This window comes from Nothobranchius furzeri, chromosome 3 (assembly GCF_043380555.1).
Source record: "Nothobranchius furzeri strain GRZ-AD chromosome 3, NfurGRZ-RIMD1, whole genome shotgun sequence".
Lineage (NCBI taxonomy): Eukaryota > Metazoa > Chordata > Actinopteri > Cyprinodontiformes > Nothobranchiidae > Nothobranchius > Nothobranchius furzeri.
Window position 1 is genome coordinate 48,754,434 of NC_091743.1, and position 16,863 is coordinate 48,771,296.

The window sequence follows — 16,863 nt, forward strand, 5'->3', positions numbered from 1 at the left end:
CTACCTCCACCTGAATACTCACTAATTCAGTTGTTTTACTCTGCGTTTATTTTGAGCTGCAAACATAGTCTGTGCAAATGTGTGAGATACAGCAACAAAATATAAATTCTGTTAGTTAGGCGTTGATAGAAACACAGAAGTATACATCTATATGATTCAGCTGTTTCTATAACAGAAAATGCATTTGTGAAAAATATTAAACTTGAAAAAATGTTATTTTTGAAAGCCTTAAAAATAATGCATTTTTTACAACAGTTCAAATGAGATCAGGCATTCTATTTGTTGGGTGTAATATTTATGATTATTGGTGTAAATGTCATCAGAGCACTGATTCACTTGTGTGAACTCACTCAAGGTTTGCCTCAGAAGTTCAGTAAAAATGCGATCGACGTGACTTAAAAAGATAAGTGATTACTTATTTTGTCTCTATCAGCTGATGAAAACTTTGCAACTTAGATGACAAAGAAGTTCATTTGCAGAAAATCACCAAATTGTATTTGGACTAAAATGACCAGAAATTAATAAGATGCATTGTTTTCTTTATTTAAAAAATGTGCATTATTATTTTTTATTAATTCTTCATTTATTCATGCTGAAAGCAGCATTCAGTGAAATCCAGTACTCACTTCTGACTGGAGAAACGTCTCTTCTTCCCATAAGACCAAAAAAGCTGTCAGTATCTATGGTCTGAATCCTCTTCTGTACTGCGGTTTCACTTCCCTGAGATCAAAGCCAAGAGTAAATAATTACGTTTATGTAGCTAAGCTTCACTGTCTAAATAAAACATCTCCTGCGTTGCTTTGGAGGCTGAGACATGGGTGCAGCAGTCTACCTCTCGCTGTGATTTGAAGGTCTCGCCTCTACACCATGACTTGACAGGAGAGATTACAAGGATGATCAGAACAGCCAGAGTGCAGCAAGGGTTTCCCTCCATCGCTCTGAAACTGGAATCAGTGTTAGACCTCTGAATGCTCATTTATTAAGTTTATGCAACATGCTTCTTTGGCTGAATCAAAGAAAAAAAATAATCTCACATGAAATGTTAGATTTTCATATTGTTATCCAAAAATGCAAAATATTTTGTGGTGGAAAATAAGATGTAGTGACTTACCGGTATCTTCAATAGGTAGTTCAGATTAGTGATAGAGTATTCTGATCCCGGGTCAAGCTGCACCTTTCTTTTGTGTTCCAGTTCTGATAAGCAGCTCTTTGCATGAATCCTCTTCTGACTAAATGTGTACTGACATGTGTACAAGTACTTTCTCTCACTGTCTGAAGTTCTGCTGATGTCACGAGCTGCTCCACAAAGTAGGTTCTTCCTGTCTCTGGTTGGAGATCCAGACTCCTCCAGCTAGGTGAGAGGATTGCTTTTGTGTTTTCTTACTGCAGGGATGTTCAGGACTTCTGTTTCTGACTGGGATGTCTGTAGATGGCAGCCTTTCTGTCTAAAAGACAAATAATATATCAGTGCTAAGTATTTGGTTTAGTTTTATTTGAACAAAGATTTGAAAATGTTGGCAAATGTATTTAATTGTTTTAAGGATATTTCTGCTGGAGTGATGTCTCACCTCCTATAATTGATTATCAAATCAAATCAAATTTTATTTATGAAGCACTTTTTATGCAACGAGTGCAACTCAAAGCTCTGTACAATATTAAGAACAACCACATCACACACACACACACACACACACACACACACACACACACACGAAAGGACAAATGGCTGAGTACAGATGCAATAAGCAACAAAGAAGACGAAAACGCCATCAAAAGGAGCCAACTGCACTGGGAGCAGCAGCCGGGGCACCACCACATAGCACCAAGAGGAGGCACGAGAAGCACCCAGGCAGCCACGGCCAACCCCCTCTCCTGGGGTAGATGGCCCCCACAAAGGAAACACTGGTAAAACTTAAAGAGATTAAGACAACAACTTAAAACCCAAACTAAGCATAAACACCAGATAAATTAAAGTCAAATTAAAACACACTGATAAAAGACAACCAAGTAGAAACCAACAATTATATATATATATATATATATATATATATATATATATATATATATATATATATATATATATATAATGCAAATGATGAAATATATAAAAGATGGCTAAACAGGCTGAAATAGATCAAATTCAGCTAAAAGCTATACTAAAAAGGTGAGTCTTGAGCATGGCCTTAAAAACATGAACATTAGGCGCTTTTGAACTGTAGGAACCTTTTCTGTATAGTTCCAAGAACCATTTTAGGTCCTACTCTCTGCAGCCCTGAGGTCCTCTGGCAGACCATTCCAGAGGTCAGGGTCATAAAACTGGAAGGTTTATCTGCATATAACATTTATTAAAGGTGTGGTTTACTCATTTGTTCAATACATTTGCAGTGTTCTCTATTGTTTATCAATGCCTTATGAGTCATTGTATAAAAAAACCTATGATGCTCCTGAGATGCAGAACTTTGCTGGTGCAGAGGTGGGCCCAAAACAGCAGGATAACTCATTATTATTAATGATAGGAGTATACCGCACTTCTGATTAGCTATAAGAACAAGTTCAGCCATGTTACAGTCGCTGTCAGCAAGAAACTCTCCGCTCTCTCTCCTCACTGCAAAAAAACTTTTAAAAAGTCTTCCTGTGGGCCAAGATAGGCAACGTCATGAATGTTAATTCACAGTGTGACCTCACAGTGTGAGTATTTTCAAATTCTATCATTTTGTTGTCTATTTTCCATCAGAAACAAACAGAGATAGATGTAAAATACATGTTTTCATTTTCAGCCTGCATGAAAAACTGAGTGACCGATTACAATTAGAAATAATCATTTAAAAAAATTATTTTTCAGTCAACCGCACCTTTAAAAGGCTCTTTCTGTCTTTATTGCTACTCCTGCAAGAGATTGTTTTTAATGATCAAACTTTAACGTGACAACAAAAAAAAACACGAAGGACTTTAAATTCTCTAAAATGTTCCTCAACTTGTAAAACAATTTTCTCTTACGTCACCTGAAGACACCATCACTACTAATAAATATGAAGTTAATAATCAGCTTAGAGTTCAGTATGTTACAGGTAAGTTTTCTTACCTGTGAAGATTATTTTAAACATTTTAAAATTCTAGTTAACAGTTAACATTCTTAATATCACACTAAAACATGCATTAAAAACAAAATACTATGAGGATGTTTGAACAAAACGTTTATGTTGTATTTCTTGTCCCTGAAAAGTTTTTAAAATATCTAATAAGTAGAATTTTTATTGCTTTTTCTCTTCCTTGCTTTTACTCTTCTTCATTTACTACTCCTGGGCTGTGCTTTGATTTCAGAATGAAATAAAACTAAAACTACTAACAAGTAACTAATAAATGATTGACTATAATACATCTTGTCCGTTGGCTTAATGTAAACAGGTGCATGGGTAAACAAATACTTATAATGATCTCTTATTACTGCCCTGTCCGTTAATAACAGATAAAAGGAAAAAATGTAAACAGAAATGAGAGAATAATTCCATTATCTTTTTTTTTTCAGAGACATCAACATATTATCGAGGATGCTAACGTTGCCATGGTTACACTCTGCAAATAAATGAACATGAGCATTTCTTACCTTGCTGTGCAATCAGTTTAGCAACTGAGGGTGAAGGAGATTCTCTGCTCCACAGCCGTTCTTTCTCAGCTGTCCTTGTGCTGCAGAGCTAATTTACAATCCATTTAACCCCCCCTCAACCATGACACCACCATCACACCTCCCACACACACACACACCATCCTTCACAGAATGTGTGTTTGCTTCAATAATAATGATCTCAACTGAGCTATTATAGCCTTCCTGCATCCCTGAGTAACATTTCCCCATCATGTCCATAACTGAGGACATGATGGAGACCTGAGAACTCACTGCCTGCAGCAGAGACTCAACATGTGAGTGTCTGGTCCCATGGGAGTGTTTTATTTAGCAGATAACATTGCAATTAAAAACATGCAACTTCTTATGACTGTGACACAACCTTGAAATTTAAAACCAATAAGGTTTTATTTCTAGTCTGAATTTAACAATGAAATGACTTAACTGTTGTTTTAACACCATTCATCTCCTCATCTTGACTTTGTGCCACGAGAGAAGAGATCATTTAGATTATATGAGCTTTAAAATGTGTTTAAGAGAACAACGCTTTTGAGTTGTTGTATTTAAATATAAATTATCAACATGCCCGCACAGATTCACTGCATTCATTAGAATAAACCCCTTCTTTAACCAAGAAAAGGGGGAAAATGCTAAAACAATTTCAATAATTTCTGCATGAGTGCAAGACTTGGAAGCATCTGCAGCCGATGATGTGAAACTTTTAAATGGATGCAGCAATGATAATCTCTCACTTTCAGCCATTAAAGTATGAAATGAAGCAACCATCATCATTATTATTTGTTGTTCATTTCAACTGCAAACTTGAAAAGTCAAATAACTGAGGGTGTGAGTCTTAGGAAATGGATTCTGTAACGAGTGTAAGAAGCGGATATTGCTGCTCTGGTCATGTTCTCTCTAGCTGGGTGTATGAGGACTAAATAACTCCCACACGCTGACTTAGTGACCCTTGAAATGACCAGATGAAGCTTTCTGACCAAGTTCTGCTTCCTACTGACTCAAAAGTTTGATTACATCAACCAACTGTGATCGGCAAGTTCTTTTCTGCCTGAGCTTGAAAGGGCTCAACCTGGGAGAACGATGGCAGACAACTCTTTGTCTTTCCTTTTTTTCTTTTAGTTTTAATGAAGATGACTTTCGGTTGATAAGCACTGGCATCTCCCAGGTTGAGTTTGTCCTCTGTGTGTCTCTGAAGCTGTGAGTCAGGTGTTTAGTTGATCTCTCTCTCTCTCTCTCTCTCTCTCTCTCTCTCTCTCTCTCTCTCTCTCTCTCTCTCTCTCTCTCTCTCTCTCTCTCTCTCTCTCTCTCTCTCTCTCTCTCTCAAGAAAGGCCTTTGTTCTGTTTCTGTCAGAAACAGGAACAGCAGGTGATTTGTTTACCATGAAAAGATTTATAAAAAAAAGATTTTAAATATGTGTAAAATGAGAAAAATAATTAAAATTGTGATTAAAACAATAATAATAATCGTAAAGAAAGGGAGAGAAAATGAATAGGAAAAAGGGAAATCAGTCAATCGTGGGAAAAGCAGAATACGTAGAAAGAGCCGAATAAGGAGAGAGTGGTGATGAAGGTCACACAAAAGCCTGAACAGGTGAGTCTTCAGCTGCTTTTTAAAGGAGACCACTGAGTCCACTGATCTCAGGCTCAGGGGGAGAGAGTTCCAGAGTCTGGGGGCCACAGCAGCAGATGATCTGTCACCTTTGGTCTTTAGCCTGGTGTGCTGCACAACCAGTAGGCTTTGATCACTGGACCTCAGGGACCTGCTGGGGGTGTAGGGACTAAGAAGATCGCCAATGTAAGATGGTGCTTGTCCATGTAAGGCCCTATAGACCAGAACCAGGATCTTGAAATGAACCCTGAAGTTGACTGGCAGGCAGTGAAGCTGGAGAAGAAGCGGGGTGATGTGGGTGTGTTTGGAGGACTTGTCAGAAGCCGAGCACAGGCGTTCTGAACCACCTGTAGACGATTCAGGGAGGTTCTGCTCAGACATGTGAAGAGAGAGTTACAGTAGTCTAAGCGTGAGGAGATGAAGGTGTGGATAACTGTCTCAAGTTCAGAGCGGGACAGAATGGGACTCAGCTTAGCAATGTTCCTGAGATGGAAGAAGGAAGAGTGAACAAGAGAACTGACATGAGAATCCAGGGTGAGAGCTGGGTCAAAGGTCACACCAAGATTCCTGACAGAAGTTTTGGTGTGGGAAGCAAGCTGACCAAGAGAGTCTCTGACTTTGGGAACCAGCTTGTCTGGGGCACAGATGAGGATCTCAGTCTTATCTTCATTCAGCTGAAGAAAGCTCCCAGCCATCCAGGTTTTGATAGAGTCTAAGCAGGTGTGTAACAGCTGCAGCTTAGACATCTCATGGGGCTTAAAGGAGATGTAAAATTAAACAATAAGTAAGAATGACATCCTGTGGTCAAATTTGGGCCAGCAGTCCATGTATCAAAGCAAATGAAAAAATAGCTTGAGATTAGAGCTGACCTTTTTTTCTAATTCACTTTTAGCATTATTAGCTCAGCATTAGCCCTTCTTACCTGAAACAAAAAGATGCCGTGGCTTCTTAGCATAAATTCAAGGCCACTCCTTTTACTGGATTCTGTCAACAACACTGTGTCATTAGCCGGGGTGAGTACTCCTTCTCACCAACCTATCTCTGAGTGTGTGTTTGCATGCAACACATTCTCACTCCCAGCACGTCAAAAGCAAACGCTTGGTCAGCCACCGTCCACGTCAGACCCCTGACGCCAAAAGTGCCCTTTGGATTATGGTAAACAATGCAGCAAATTGGCGGCATTGTTTTCTAAAAGAGGCTAGAGAGAAACCCTTAAAACTTGTAAGATGGTATGATATCAGGAATAAAACTTTTGGTTTTATGACAATTTTCCCTTTCTATTGAACACTGAAATATGTTATGCTGCATAAAATTGTGATATGTGTGACGCACACAGAAAGATGTGGTCACATTTTTCGTATTGACGCTTTAACCATCTGATGTAATGTATTCCTGTGTGAAAAAAATATATATATTTAATGGATTCCAGGCTAAAAGGAAAAGAAAAAACTTAAATAGAGTCTCTAAGGACATTGTTATTATTAGTCTTTGTAAACTGTTCTGTAAAGGTAAAGCACCTTAATGCCAGTAGAGGGCAGTATGATACTTGGCAGCTGACCGGGACAGAGTTTGGCCGTTAACTTTTCCTCATTCTGCAATGAGGAGCTGACGCAGTAACACCATACTGATGTCCTGTCTGGTCATTTGACTGTTTTAACAGAATCACCTGTTGCATGGTCACATACCTGGGACCTGTAACAATATGGATGTGTAAAAAGTGAAAAGTTAGGGACATCAGCTGCTTTTGTCACCTTTGAAAATAAAATGATGTATGATTTTGTGCAACGTTAAAACATGTCAAATGATCTATTAGCTCTGTGTGTGTGTGTGTGTGTGTGTGTGTGTGTGTGTGTGTGTGTGTGTGTGTGTGTGTGTGTGTGTGTGTGTGTGTGTGTGTGTGTGTGTGTGTGTGTGTGTGTGTGGTGGAAAATTCTAAGCTGCTATCCCATCAGCGACTGATGTTCTTTATACAGGGAATATGAAAGACCAACATGACTGGTCTAGACTGTTTCATGTGTTATAGAAGCAAAGCAAGTCAGCTGGTTGCAGCTTTGCTGTTTTCTGTCTTTTACCTATAAATCTGTTTGTTTGTTCTGACAAACACCCTTAGGTTATTTCCTATGAAACATGTGAAAAGGAAAAATGTCTAAATGCACCTTTTCTTGGGGCAAAATTTTGTTTAGATTGCCTGAAGCCCTGCAGCTGCCTTCATTACCATTCAAATGTTGTGTCAGATGTGTCAGTATTTAATTCAATTCATTGTACTTTATTTTTTATTTTAATAGTACCAAATCACCACAAGAGTCGTCTCAAGGTACTTCACAAAATAAACATTCCAATACAGTTCAGTTCGTTAAGCCAATCAGTAAAAAGTTTCCTATATAAGGAACCCAGCAAATTGCAGCGAGTCACTGACTAGAATCAGTGTCTTTCCAGCAATCCTTATTCTAAGCAAGCATTTAGCGACAGTGGAGAGGAAAACTCACTTACAACATGAGGAAACCAGAGCATCCTGGCTCAGTATTAGCAGCCATCCGCCACGACTCACTGGGGATCAAGAAGATAGAGCAGACACACACACACACACACACACACACACACACACACACACGCAAATAACATGTAAACCAAGTAGTGTTCCTATGGCTACATTGAGTGCGTTTACATGCAGCCAGTAACCCTTTTAAAACCCGAATATTCACAATAACCCGGTTCCGCAGGTCCATGTAAACACAGCCAAAAACCCGGATATGCTCATAACCGGGTATTTAAAAACCCGGTTACTACACCTGGGGTAACCCTTTTCTAACCCGAATGTTTGGTCGTGTAAACGCATATCGGGATATCCTCATCAAAGCGTGTGTTCTGCGCATGCTCTGTTCGCAAGGAATCTTGGTCTTTTGAGTAGCGAGACGTCTTGTATGCGCCAGAACACCGGAAGTAAACAACAAGTTGGGAGCAACATGGCGAGTTGCGGCACAGCACCACACTTTTGGAGTGACGAAGAAACTAAAGCACAAACAAACGCGGTCGCTATCTCTTCCGAACTGGGAAACATGTTGCTGTTTTCACGGATACCGGAACAAGAAGAACCGGAAATGAGGCATATTGCGTCAGGACGTAGTCCATACGTCTTGACGCTACCCCAACGTCCGCATTTAAATCGGGTTATGCAAGTTAGGGGTAACTCTTTCTATTTATGCTTGTAAACGGGTTATTCTGATCAACTCAGAAACCCGAATACCGACCTTAACCCGATCATAACCCGGATATTGGCTGCATGTAAATGTAGTCATTGTGATTTCGTAGTAGATATGATATTTTGTAATAGATCAACTATATTTTCTTTATCTGAGTAAATCTACAATTAATTCAACTGTTGAACTACCACTTTACATGTCAAAGAAAGTAAAATGTTATCAGGATATAGAGAATTTGTGGTTAGCAGCAGTGTGTTAGTCGATGGCCCCTTCCATGAGGCCACCACATCTCAGCAGATTATTGTAGCTTCTTCTGAGGAGAGAGACACTTAGAGAGAAAATAAAGTTAACAGCTGAAATAATGAAGAATAGTGAAGAAAGTAGCAGAGTGGAAAGTGGTCAGTATGTCCTCCAGCATTCTAAGCCTATAGCAGCATAACTACAGAGATAACTCTGGAAAACATAGACTTGTAGATGGGGGCATGTTGGAGGCAGGACCAGGGAAGTCTTTACCAACTGTATTTCCCTTTGAACATCTTAGGTGTGTTCTTGCTGTGTCGAATTTCTAATTCCATGCTGTGGTTCTTTTTTAAAACACAGAACAGTTTTGTTACCTGTTTTTCCCGCTACGTTTCGTTTGCGGCTGCAAACTTCCTCAGAGCTGCCACTGATGGTGGCGTCACTTCCTTCTCCGTTTATCCGTTTAGCGGGCAGCAGAAGGCGACAACATCCTCTGCTGCCCGCGGATAAACGTAGAAGGAAGTGACGCCACCATCAGCCTATTAAAGAAAGGTTTAAACTTTGCAGTCACACCAAAAGAAATACCATATGATGAATTCATTGTAGCAACAAAACTAGCATGTCAACAGATCACAGATGAGGGAAAGAAAGCAGAACTTAGAAATAACATAGTTGGGATATTAAAAAACAGCCAAATTCAACACAGCAATATTTCTAAAGTAGAACAATCAGCCATGACAGCTTTATCCAAAAATGAACAGATAATTATTCTACCGGCAGACAAAGGAAGAACTGCAGTGGTAATGGACAGAGAAAAATATAAACAACAGATGAACCAGATGTTAGAGGACAAAAATACATATGAAATACTTAAAAAAGATCCAACAGAAAACATTAAGAAAAACAAGAAAAAATTACTGAAGCCACTACAAGAAAAAGGCAAAATAACAGAGAAAATGTAACAATGAAAAAACACAACATAAACACACCAACAAAACCATACACAACAGTTAGAAACAGACTAGTACACCCAAAAGACAAAATATCAGCTGGACAAAAATGTGGAGTCATTTACGAAATCCCATGCAAACTCTGCAATAAAACATACATAGGAGAAACCGGACGCCAACTCAACACACGAACAATAGAACATAGAAAGGAGTGCAAGAAAGAAACAAGTCGAAGACACACAAGAGCAGCGAAAGAAGAAGCAGAAAGCACAATAAAGAAGTCAGCCGTAACAGATCACTGCATAAGAGAAAACCATGTAATGGACTGGGACAACACAAGTATCATGAACACCAAACAACAAAAATACAAAATATGGATAAAAGAAGCAATCGAGATAAGGAGATGTGGATGTGGGACCATGAGCAGGGACGATGGGGTCTACACGTTGGATTGCACATGGGACTGCATCATCGGAGAGGGGAGAGCGGGCAGCAGAGGGGGACAACCTCCTCTGCTGCCCGCAGATAAACGGAGAAGGAAGTGACGCCACCATCAGCGTCAGCCTGAGGAAGTTTGCAGCCACAAACGAAGCGTAGCAGGAAAAACAGGTAACAAAACTGTTCTGTGTTTTAAAAAAGAACTACAGCATGGAACTGTATTTCCCGTTGTACACACCATCTCCCTCTACCCCCCCCCCCCCCCACTTGTCCAAACCTGGGTTAACATCAGATTTTAACTATAGACCCTATCAAATAAAACGTTTCAAGCGTTATCTTAAAAGTAGACAAGGGTACTGCTTCACAGACTAAAGCTGGAAGCTGGTTCTGTCATGTAGAGGTGTGGGTGGCGGCGGACCATGCGTGGTGGAGCTGACCAGGAGGCAGGAATGCAGGCTCAGATAACATAAAAATGGATTTAATGGCAGAGGATACAGCGGGGAAACAATGAGACACAACAACATCAATGATCCGACGAGGGACACATGAAGACGGGAGGTATAAATACACGGGGAACGATCAGGAACACATGGGCAGGTTAACAAGGGGCAGGTGAGATAAATAAACAGCTAATCAGGGGCAGGAGAGAGTAGGAGTCAGAGGGAGGTAGGAGCAGATCGTAGCTAAAAGATCTGCATCCCATCTTATTTTTAGATGCTGGGAACCACCAGTAAACCTGCAGTCTGAGAGCGAAGTGATCTGTTAGGAACGTATGGAACAATCAGATCACTGATGTATGATGGAGCTTGATTATTAAGAGCTATGCATGAGAAGGAGGATCTTAAAATCTATTCTGAAAAAGGGAATGTAGGGAAGCTAAGACAGGAGAGATATGATCTCTCTTTTTAATTCTCATTAGAACTCCAGCTGCAGCATTTTGGATATTAGGATTTTTGGACTTTGGTTTTTGGCTCCCTGCCTCCTTTGGATTTACTCCTTAATAAAGAATTTTACGTTTTTTTCCACCTCCTGCCTCGTGTGTCTGGTTCTGCATCTTGGGTCCTAACCTTCCTCCAAACCCACATCCTGACAGTGCCTATCTCCAGCAGTCTTCAGGGATGCAGGTGGGGTATACCCTGTGCAGACTGCCAGTCCATAGTACAGCAACACAGGGACTCGCAGGACAAACAACCAAGAACACACACTCACACCTATCAACCTGACATTCATGTTTTTGTGGAACGTTGGAGGAAGTGAGAGTGCATGCACATGAGAACATGCAAACTCCATGCAGAGAGACCCCAGGGCAGGATGTGAACCCGAGACCTCCTTGCTGCAAGGCTAACCAGTGCACAGCAGCATCAAAACTAAAATCTTACTAATTCCTATTAAAAAAAAAATAAGAGTCTGTCTGTGTATGTGATTCCTCCTCTTCCCGTTGGCTGCTCCAGAGCCACATTTCTTGGCAGGTCTGTTATTCCCCATTGACTGGTACGGTTCAGAACATCCTGTTTATGCTCATGGCTTCTTCTTTTATCCATTCAGGTGTGAAGCATATCTGTGAGGGGTTTGATGGTTTCTACAGCCTCACAGATTCTTTCTTTCAGGTTTACTTCTCACCGTGTTGTCTATCCTCTTCTTCCATGGCAGACAATGCTTCCTGTGGCCTGTGGCACTGCCAAGCGCATGTTTACCATGTTTGTCTCCTCTGCTTTTGCTGCAGCCATTCAGCCCTAACCATGGTCCCAGATTGTAGAAACAAAACCAGGAACTTGGTTGCAATTTTTAAAATTTTGTAATGATTTTTGTAAATCCACCTCCATGTCTGAAGCAGTTGTCAGGTCCAGCCCAAGCAGAGCCCTTTTCTCCTGATGGAAATAAGCTTCTTGGTTACTGTGATGGTACCAGAAGGGACTGCATCTAGTGGACTTTTCAGATGGTGCTTGGTGCAGCGTTTGAGCTGTAGGTCTCGTGTACTCAGTTCATCAAGGCTTCTTAATGAGGCTTGGTACCCTCTGAGCTTTCCTCCTGGTTTGTTCTTGCTACAACAGAGTCTTGTTTCCTGATATTTGGACATCTCGCCCCAGACTGGATTGCAACGTAGCTCTACCACTGACTTGCAACAAAGATGTTTTATCTTCACGAATAACACAAGTCTGGAGAGGTTCTGCTGTTGTGGAGTTGCTAATGCTACTGGTTAGCTTCTACTAGCCGAGGCATTCTCTGCTGTTTCCTGAACGCTAAACCAACAACAGCCTTCCCCATCGCGAGTCAAGGTGGGTGAGTTCATGAACGTTAAGTGGCAGTGTGACGTAGATCCATCAGGCTTTTCAAATCCTAGAGTTTCTAAGAAGCAGAAATATCCCAAAAAATCCAAATAAAACTGTTTAAATGGCACAAGGGCTTTTTTTCATGCTGTTTCAGTTGTAAACAATCTCTTCAATGATCTAATTTACATCTAAGCAACTAGAATGCAACATAACCATGAGTCTGACTGCTGATAAGGCTGATAATGCATTAGTATTTTAGTAAAACACTAAGTTTCTCACTGTTATGGAAGAAAAGCCAATGCACCTTAAACTACTCTGCTTTATTCCCTTCTTTTCTTGGCAGTGAAAGAGATAAATTTGTTCACGGCATGAGACGAGGTTTCTCTCGAGTATGTGGGTCACAGACAAAACCCAACTGAGCGAGAGGGAAGAGGGGGGATGAGCAGGAGAGACAAACAAAACTGCTTTGGAGCACATGAACTTTCCCCTCATAAATCAATATTCAAGCCCCAAACTCCCTGTTGAGCAACGAGGGCAAAGAGAAGTGGGAACTGAAAGACTGATGGTACAAAGGGAGGGCTGTGAGATGGCATGTGTAAAGAAGGAGATTCTCATTGGAGGCGGAGAGAGAAAAAAAATTGTCAAGCATGTTTTCAGGAAAGGGGGTAAAAGGAGAAAGAACCCTGTCTTGTTTGTACCAATGCACTCTGAACGCCAGGATCACAGTTGTGATTATTGCTAAGGTAGGTTTGGAGGAAATAGCTGCCACAGAATGATAACTGCATCTGAATTGTGACGAATTAAAGGTTTTAGTTATTGCTGTTACTATATTTTCATCCTCTTTGCATAAAAAAAGTTTCATTTGTGTTTTTTAATAATTTATATTTTTAATGATAGGATTTTTACCTCTAGCTTGCTCAAATTATTTAAAATACTCTTGAAATAAACCAATTCCATCTAGATTTTTACCTTTTTATTTTGCAAAAACTGTTGAAATTCAAACATCTGTTGCGAACATGTAAAACCAATTAGCCTATTTTGATTGGTGAAATCTGAAAAGGAAAATATTATAACATACTTGAGTTAAATTCGCTTTCTTAAAATGAGCTTTTCATTTGAGTAAATTTTTAAACTAAAAATATTTTTTTCATAAATTTGTACTGTTTTTATTTTTATTTTATTGCTCATATGTATTTTTGTGTATTTATATTTGACATAGTTTTATTTTTATGTACAAATGTATTTATGTAAATAAATTTAGTTCAGTTAAAGGGATAGTTTGCAAATTTTTCATAATTCTAAATCATTTTTTAAGCCAGTATGTGCTAAATTGACCTTTTACAGGGTTAATGAAAGCTCACTCAGACCCCAGGAACATTGCACTTGCAACTTCAGAGTGGCGGCCCACCACCTGTTGGACTTGGAGCTGGAGCTGAGAGCCTGGCGCTGCAGTCTGCCTCCTGCATGTTTCCTGCATGTTTCAGATTGTTAACACAGCTGATTTGTTTGATTTATTGATGAATCACTCCTGTAGAAACTAATGAAGGCTGAGGAGACATTTCAGCTGTTAGATTAAGGTGTTTAAAAATTGATCGCGCAGCAAGGAGGTAAGTTTTACTTTTGGTTCTACTAAACAGACACTAGGGGGTGCTAAAAGCAAGCCAAAACTGCCAAGTGTGCCTTTAAAAAGCTTGAGATCTCAATTTATTTATTTTTTTCAGTTTGGTGATTTGGAAGAAGACCTTTGTGAGATTGAGATGTTCTCCAAGTGGAAGTGGCTGATTGTGATCCAGCTCCTGCTTAATGAACAGGTTCTGTCCAGAGTCCCGCCTCCTTTAACGAAGACGAACCCATTACTTCACAGAACTCGCCCCCATGAAGACATGGAGGAGAAAGCCAAACAGGACCACTACACTCTTCTGGGTTCCAATTCTCTGTCCACACTTTCATCCACAGATGAATCTGGACCCGAATCACCACTTTCACAAGAAGAAGACAGGGTCCGATCTGCTCGACTTATAACATCAGTCCTCAGAGCTAAACTTCAGGGACGGATTTTAGATCATCTCCACATTAAAGAGAATGTGAGCTGTGAGGAGCTGCTGTCTGCCAGCACCGTGGACGATTCGCTTTCCTCCAGGTTTCCTCAGGAGCTGCTGGGTCTCTCTTTAGTGCCGGTGTTGTTGGTGGCAGGATGTCAAAAGGAGGCTCAGACCCTTGTGCTGACGCTCTATAACCTGCTAGGAAAGGCTGATACAGAAGAGCTGCTGATGGAGGTGGAGGTTCTCATGGAGAGGAAGATGAGCAGATCCACATCCACACCAGCACCTGCGTCATCAGTCGCAGCAACATCGCCTTCAGAAAGAGAAGAAGCAGGTCGACACATAGATGCTGTGATGTTTAACATTCAGCAGCTGGCCTTGCTGCGAGACAGCACCTCTTCACAGGTAGGCCAGTGTGGGGGCTGGACCCAGGTGAATGGGACCATGCTGGTGGGAACTGCTGTTAAAGGAGCTTCTGGTGGACTAGATGATGCTGTGAGCAGCTGTGAAAGACTTGGGGTTCTGTGTGCTGGGGTCACAAGTGGCGGGCCTCTCATGCCTGGGTTGTACCAAGCAGTGTTGAAGAAAGGTAGCAGCATCTTTCCATCTGTGGAGTCGGAGTGCTGGATCCGTCTGTGTAGCACCCAGGAAGAAGTTCTAATTGTCACAGCCTCAGGTCAGCGGACGAGGCGCAGCCCCCACACGAACTGCATCAATGAAAACGAGGAGCGTGTGTACAATATAATGGAGTGGATACCTGGAGTCAGCACCCTGTACAACCTTGGCACAGCTGTGTACTACGCCTCGGTCAAATGCACTGCCATAGCCAAGGAGAGAGCCCTCCTCAGCGCTGTCGATCTGGGAACAGATGCCCTGATGGTCACCACAGGCGGGACCGCTGGGGTGGCCGGCTACGCTCTGGGGGCTGGGGTAAAGACCGGGGCGAAGGCTGGAGTCAGGTATCTGCTCAACTCAATGAAGAAAGAGGACGAAGTCCTGGTGAACCAGCTCAGCATAGAGGAGGGCACCTTCACCATCCAGTAGACTGTGACTAAATTAAATGTGTAATTAATTATAAATATACATAAATTTATCAGTGTCTGTTAACTGAGAGTTGCCAAGTAACAAACAGCAATGCAAGTTTTTAATTTACTATAATGTACTAGCTCATGATCCCATCTACATTTAGTCATTTTAGTTTTTTTACTTGTGTGAATTTGCACAAAAATGTAATTTTGCATCATTTTGGGGGTGAAAGCATGCCACTGGAACTTTTTTAAAGGTGCATTCTTCTTCCGGCACTCGCAGAGTACAGACGCTTCTGCTTTTGCTCCCTTATCTTTTTCTCCCAAGTCTCTTTGTCCTGTCTGCCCACAGAGCGCTTCTCTGCATTTCTTCTGAAAAATCCTATTTTTTAGAACGGATTTAATTAATTGGTCATTCAACGCGATCGACAAGATTTTTTCTACTATGAGAACAGAGGAGGGGGCTCCCACTTGCCCGCAAGTGACACACGCAGCAGGATATATGTTCGATTCCTGGAGGGAGTGGAAGATCGTATGCCTCTCTCAGTTGTCCATTGAGGATGTCGAAGATGTGTGGATATTTGGCCTGATGATCACTGGATTTCTTCTGATTGGAGTGGGAGGATATCTGGTTTTCTGGAAATTTGGGAAGACGGGAGCGATTGGAGGGCGACCCGCACCCATGGAAAGCACCGTCCGTGTGGAGACCTCTCAGACTGGGACGTTACTCGAGGTGAATCGTAAGCTGGTCAATGTTCTAGCTGCGATACCGGTATTAGTGCGCAAAATGGATGTCATCTCGGAGAGGGTCACCGGACGGTGTGGAGATGTTTAAAACCTGAATTGGCTTCACTGGAGGACTTGAATGATCCGTTACAGACTTCAAGGCAGAGAGGAAAATTATCTCTGCCTGACCCAAACAAAGTCTTGTTATCCGAATCTGACGCCATGGCAGCCTTGTGAATGCCAACAACAAACCCCCACGAAGGAATGCAGACAGATGCTGTGAAACCCCCCCCCCCCCCCCCCCCCGCCTTCAGATTGGTGGACTTCAGCCTGGCGAGGTCATCAACCTGCAGGTGTCAATGTGCTCTGCGCTCCTCCCAAGATCTCCCTCCCACCTGTGGCTACAGTGGCTGAGCGCCATAGGGCTGCTCTCGATGGGGAAACAGGATCCCAGACCCGACCCCCCCCCCCCCCCCCCACCTTGCTATCGGTGTCTCATGTTGTGAATTGTTGATGTTTGTGCTTACATGTTTAAGGAGTTTTTTTTTTATGCATAGTAAAGATACGCCCTGCCTGGAGTAACTCTGGTATGCCTTTTTTCCCTCCCCCAATTTATCCTCATGTAATCCCCTTTTCATCTAATTAACGGTAGCGCGACACTTGTTGCGAATGACCACAGTACCAATTCTTCTGTACTGAAACAATTGCCCTCAGGGATGATTA

The 16,863-nt window shown here is 41.5% G+C and overlaps 1 protein-coding gene across 2 annotated transcripts; it reads left to right on the top strand.

Annotated features, from left to right (window-relative positions):
• The first annotated feature begins 12,968 nt into the window (after nucleotides 1-12,968).
• On the top strand, nucleotides 12,969-15,566 carry apof (apolipoprotein F). 2 transcript variants are annotated; one of them, XM_070549259.1, is made up of 2 exons: nucleotides 12,969-13,090; nucleotides 14,069-15,566. In XM_070549259.1, exons 1-2 carry the CDS (start codon nucleotides 12,995-12,997, stop codon nucleotides 15,431-15,433), a joined length of 1,461 nt encoding a protein of 486 aa, XP_070405360.1. In that variant the 5' UTR covers nucleotides 12,969-12,994; the 3' UTR covers nucleotides 15,434-15,566. The 2 variants fall into 2 exon arrangements, with proteins under 2 accessions (XP_070405360.1, XP_070405361.1); XM_070549260.1 differs by lacking the exon at nucleotides 12,969-13,090 and adding an exon at nucleotides 13,815-13,954.
• Nucleotides 15,567-16,863: the final 1,297 nt, after the last annotated feature.

Bases quoted from the DNA above. Each gene is read 5' to 3' on its own strand.
- apof (XM_070549259.1), top strand. From the start codon at position 12,995: ATGTTTTCAGGAAAGGGGGTAAAAGGAGAAAGAACCCTGTCTTGTTTG. The intron at 13,091-14,068 runs GTAGGTTTGGAG...TATTTTTTTCAG, and splicing joins CAGTTGTGATTATTGCTAAG to TTTGGTGATTTGGAAGAAGA.